General features: G+C 40.4%; 1 protein-coding gene and 1 non-coding gene across 2 annotated transcripts; both read right to left on the reverse strand.

The window, feature by feature from the left end:
- Positions 1-3753: 3753 nt before the first annotated feature.
- LOC129406035 (olfactory receptor 5A1-like) lies at positions 3754-4707 on the reverse strand. Its single transcript, XM_055143777.1, has one exon. It carries the CDS (start codon positions 4705-4707, stop codon positions 3754-3756), a length of 954 nt encoding a protein of 317 aa, XP_054999752.1.
- Positions 4708-4976: 269 nt separating this feature from the next.
- On the reverse strand, positions 4977-5148 carry LOC129406404 (U1 spliceosomal RNA). The gene has a single exon (XR_008630994.1). It is a non-coding gene; the product is annotated as a U1 spliceosomal RNA (small nuclear RNA).
- Positions 5149-5637: the final 489 nt, after the last annotated feature.

A 5637-nucleotide genomic window follows, 5' to 3' on the forward strand; every position in this document is an offset into this window, starting at 1 on the left:
TAAGATAGAAGAATTAGATAATAAAGATTGAACATCTAATTGTGATTTTGTGGAAAACAAAATCTATTCGTTTTTGAAAATGTGTTGGTCTATGTTGGTCTTTTATTCATTCCTCTCATCCCTTTTTTCGGAGTTGGATATTGAGGATGATAACCAGCAGAAATATGTTCAGTACTATAGGATAACATTGGGTTTATCCTTTCAGCCTTGCCACAGGGAACTTAGTTTACCTTAGACCAATGGCCTTTCTGTATGGACACAGAAAGACAGTTAATGTTATGCTTTGTAACTTGGGAGCTGATTGACTCCAATAATATTTACTCCTGGGCATCTGCTTTCTCGACTCAGTTGTCCCTAGTTCCTTGCACCCCAAAAGCAGGGTCCCAATGAGGGACGGAATGTACCCTGGGAAGCTGTGAGCTACCTGGGCATCGAAATGGCCCAGGCCAAAGTGCCACAATACTCAACTATAAGTTGAGAACATGGTCATAGACAAATGCTGTCTTGATCCAAAAGTAACAAGGAGACTAGGACTCTGATGGGGTTAGGAAAACTAACCTGGCCTGAGGACTGTGGTCTGGAATATATAGTGAATGTCCTCAGGAAGAACCAAAGTTGAAGTTTGATACATCTCTTACTGTGCTCATACAGGATGACATTGCTAGAAATATTCGGAGTAGATTTACTACAACTATTTAAGTGGATTACTAGCTGAGGAAGGAAGAAAAGGACACACCCTGACACACCCTTGTTTGGACCCCAGCCTTGAGCAGATCTCCTAGTTATCTGGAGTAATCTTCTTAGATGAGATCTTTGTTAATCTCCTGGAGTATTGGTCTTACCCTTCTTTGTTGATTTGTTAGTGTTCAACCCACCTTTGTGTCACCACCCTATGTGATTGCTATATACACTAAGACTGGGAGAGAGCACGGTTGGAGACAGCAGAGACAGAGACAGCAGAGACAGAGACGGAGACAGCAGAGACAGAAGAAGAGGCAGAAGGACACAGACAGAAGATACAGCAAGAAGAGGCAGAGAGAAGACAGAGGCAAGAGAGAAGACATGGAAGCAGAGATAGAGACACATTGGAAGAGGCCAGAGGAGAGACTGCAGAGACAGCAACAGAGATAGAGACAGACAGAAGAAAGCACAGCGGCACACATAAAAGCAGAGCACAAGGAGGAGCCATCCTGATCCAGTCCATACACAGCATCTCGAGAGCACTGAATGCGAGCGGCATGCACAAGAGAGAACTGCCCGGAGAGCCCTTGAACAACACAACACACATCACACATCACCGCTTCACATATGCGCACCTTTGTAAATTTTTACACGTACTATGCTCAGATCTTATTCCAGACTCTTTATTACACTTACAGATGCTAGCAGTTATGCTAGAAGGATCACAGATCTTCTTATTAATATTTTCCTCAGCTCACGGTTAAGATAAAGGCAGTTTTGAAATTTTGTAGAGCAGTATTCACTATTACCTCCTCCACCACTCTTTTCATTATGTAACCACTATATTGTTTCTCAAACCTCAGAGAAGTGTAGCAACAACACAAGGAATTTGAAGCAGAGATAATGAGTTAAAAAAAAAAACTCAAGTGAGCCTTCAGAATAGAAGCTAATAGAGTTCAAGAGCTGTCTCTAAGCACCAACTGACTTTAAACAAATGGCAGTTATGTCCTGGGATGGCCGAAAGTCATTAGAAAGACTTTACTTTTCACTTTATTTTCATCTGAGTAGTATCCCATTGTATCCCATTGTAAGTACATATTGAAAAGCCTGTACATACTCTAAAGCCTTTGGTCATCTGGAAAGTTTTCAGATCTTGGCTATTTTAAATAGTGCTGCAATGAACAGAGCTTTGCATGTGTCTTTTTTATTTAATGTTTTATGTTATTGATATAGTTGGGAAACAGGGAGACAAGGGACAGGGTTTCAAGGCTGACATCTTTTTCTTTAAATTTTTGGTCAGACTTAGTAGTGCTCAGGGCTTACTCCTCACTCTGTGCTCAGGGATTGCTCTTGATTGTTCTGGGGAGGGGTAGGGGGCAATATATGGTGCCAGGGGTATAAAATCAAGATTGGCTAAGTACAAGGCTAGTAAATACCTTTCCCTTTCTCCTTTCCTTAAAGCTGACTTTGAAGTTGCTTAGTTAATTTGATGGTGACAACAAAACATATATTTAAAAATAATATATTTTCTTTTCGGAATAACATAGATGGCACTTGAAGTAACTATACCGAGTAGAGGGCTGGTTGCATAGATCAGGGGTAGTTAAAGTGCTTGCTTGGAATGCAGCCAACTGAGGTTTGATCCCCAGCACCACAAATGGCCCATCAACTACCACAAGTGACCCCTAGCAGAAAAAAACAGAAGCAGCACTAGGTGTGACCCAAAATCCAAACTACTACTACTACTACTACTGCTACTACTACTACTACTACTACTACTACTACTACTACTACTACTACTACTATTACTACTACTAAATATAAAGAAAGATAAATAACAAGAGTTAGAAGGCAAAAGGCAATGACTAAATGGCTGCAGTCCTATGTGTAACATTGAGGAGCAGGGCTATGGGCACTGGAGCAGGAATACCTCGACCTTGCAAAATGACCCTGAGGCGAAACTTCACAAGGGGAGGAATTGCACGGAGATAGCAAAACATGGTGCCTCCATCTTGTGTTAGGCCTTGAGCCTCACTCAACCCCCTACTCACAAATGCCTGTCACTGTCACTGTCATCCCATTGCTCATTGATTTGTTCGAGCGGGTACCAGTAACATCTCTCATTGTGAGACTTATTGTTACTGATTTTGGCATATCCAGTATGCCACGGGTAGCTTGCCAGGCTCTGTCGTGCGGGCGAGATACTCTCAGTATCTTGTCAGGCTCTCCAAGAGGGTTGGAGAAATCCAACATGGGTAGGCAGTGGCCGCGTGAAAGGCGATCACCCTCCTGCTGTGCTATCGCTCCAGCCCTAAAATGCAGAAACGTCTCATATGCCTTAAGAAAGTCATTCTACCTGCAACATACAGCCATGAAGGGGATTAGACCCGGGACAAAGCAGAGAGAAGAAAGTGATAGACCAACAGTGTTATGCGCTAATATCATTGGGCTTCCTGTAAGCCAAGACTCTCTATAAGGATGTGTGCATTTGGCTGTAGTTGAGCTGTGATCCTTGAATCTGCTTCTAGAGGTACCTGCCCTCTTTTTCCCCGAGAGCAGGTTCCTACAATCTTCCAGTGTGCATCATGTCCAGACGTTTTGGAGATAACAGTTCACCAACACATATAGAGAGCAAAGCGAAGAAAGAATTTTAAACCACAAGATAATTTGTTCTCTTAGGCCAAAATGGTGGTAACCAGAGAAGGAATAAAGGGGAAGGGATCAATCTTACCATGATGGGTGCAGTGTAATAGAGACATTTATTTCAGTTTACACAATCCCTGATAAATGATGATAATTTTAAAAATTATACTGATTAAAAATAGTTCACTCAAAAGATAATTTACAAAATAAACATAATGGGACCGGGAAACGTATTTTCACTTTTCTCCATTCCATGATTCAAAATGATATACAAATTTTTTATACCTGTATCTTAATTAAAAAGAAACAATACATACAAAAACATACATTGTTGTTCTTTCTTCTAGTTTCTAACATATTAAGGCAAATAATTTTTCATTATATAAGTAAGACATATAAATAAAACATTATGAGTTATTCTTCCTGAGGTTAATGTCTTGACTTTTTTATCCCCCTCTTTAATGCAGCCTTGATATCCTTGTTCCTTAAACTATAGATCAGAGGGTTCAACATGGGGATAATAAGAACGTAGAACACTGACAGTATCTTGTTCTGCTTATCAGAGTGGCTAGAAGTAGGATTCCCATACACAGCCAGGGCTGTGCCATAGAAGAGGGTGACAACTGCCAGGTGGGAGGCACAGGTGTTGAAGGCCTTGAGACTACCTTTGACGGAGGATATTTTCAGGATGGAAGCTGCAATGTAACTGTAGGATAGCAGAATGATTAGTAAAGAACCAAACCCAACAAATGTTGCTACAAAAAAAAGAATCATTTGGCTGATGAAGGGACTGGAGCAAGCTAAGACAACAATCTCAGGAACATTACAAAAGAAATGTTGAATGAAGTTGGGCCCACAGTAGTACAGATTAAAGGCAGGAATTGTCTCAACTAAGCCACAGAGGAAACCAGCTCCAAGAGCCCCAGCAGCCATCATCCTACAGAGCCCAGGCGCCATGATGGTTGAGTACTGCAGGGGGTTACCAATGGCCACGTATCTGTCATAGGCCATGGCAGCCAAGAGGCAACCCTCAGCCTGACCCATCCAGGATGCCACAAAATACTGGGTCGCACAGGCCATTGGGGAAATTGTTTTTTGATCGCTCAAGAAATCTGAAAGCATCCTGGGATTGATGGAAGTGGAATAACAAACATCTATAAATGAAAGGACACTCAGAAAAAAATACATAGGTGTATGCAAGTGGGAGTCCATCCTGATGAGGGTAATAAGAGTCAGGTTTGAAATGAGGGTCACAAGATATGTCCCTAAGAAGACTGGAAAGAGAATAAGCTGCAGGTTTCTGTCATCTGAGATTCCCAGGAGAACAAACATGAAACCAGATGTGTGATTGCCCTGCCCTTCCACGGGCACACTTGGCACCATCTCCTGAGAAAAAGATAAGAGAGGAAATGGTTTAGTTCTTAAAGCAGACACATACAGAAGTATTCTTTATTTTTTTTAGTCAGACAACTGAAAAAATATCCTCTCTTTTCTAGAAATATTATGACAATCATTTTTGTTTAATCGCAATTTTACCAGCAAACATTTTGCATAAATACTTCCATTCTATGCTGAATGGGGGATAGGAGGTGTGTAAAATAGGTAGTCCATTCTTATCAAAACATTATTTCATAAGTTTTTTATATATAAACTAAGGGAGAGCATGAATGCACTCCTCCACTTACCAAAAACTATGCAGTTGAGTTTCCCATAGTTGGGAAAATAGAAAAAATTAGCATATCCATAGTACAAGGGATATGCCTCACCCCGGGAAAAATACCTAACACCTACTTAGTCATTTTCTCTCCTCTGTGAGGCAATTATATGCCAGCATAAGATGTGCTAATTTCCTGTTTTCCCTTTCAAAATTAAAATATTTGATGTTTGGAAATTTTTCATGTTTTCCTTTCAAAATTAAAAATATGCAAGATTTGGAAATATACCAAATTGAGATAAAACTGTCATGTACCTCTAGAATGAAAACTTATCACTCATTGTCCTGACAGTAACTTACTCTGTATTTGGAAATGTCTCTATAGGAGTTATTTTGAGAACAATTAATATTTAATTTATAGCCAGGATGTGAACAGTGGTGAATCTACAGTTTTGTGTTCATCGGGCTAGGAGAGATATGTGAACACTCTCAAAAAATGGTGTGGTAAGTCACACCAAGTAGAAAGTTTGGAAATGGAGGTAACCTGATCTGTTCATTGACTCTAGGAAGATCCCTCCTTTGACAGAAGACAAAGTTGAGGGAGATTTACAGTACCTTCCTTGCAGGCATATATTGTTCTACCTCAAATATAAAGAGTT

The sequence above is a fragment of the Sorex araneus genome, chromosome 6 (genome assembly GCF_027595985.1).
Source record: "Sorex araneus isolate mSorAra2 chromosome 6, mSorAra2.pri, whole genome shotgun sequence".
Taxonomy (NCBI): Eukaryota; Metazoa; Chordata; class Mammalia; order Eulipotyphla; family Soricidae; genus Sorex; species Sorex araneus.

What these genes read in the sequence shown, in the direction of transcription:
- LOC129406035 (XM_055143777.1), bottom strand. Translation starts at nt 4,707, where the DNA reads ATGGTGCCAAGTGTGCCCGTGGAAGGGCAGGGCAATCACACATCTGGT.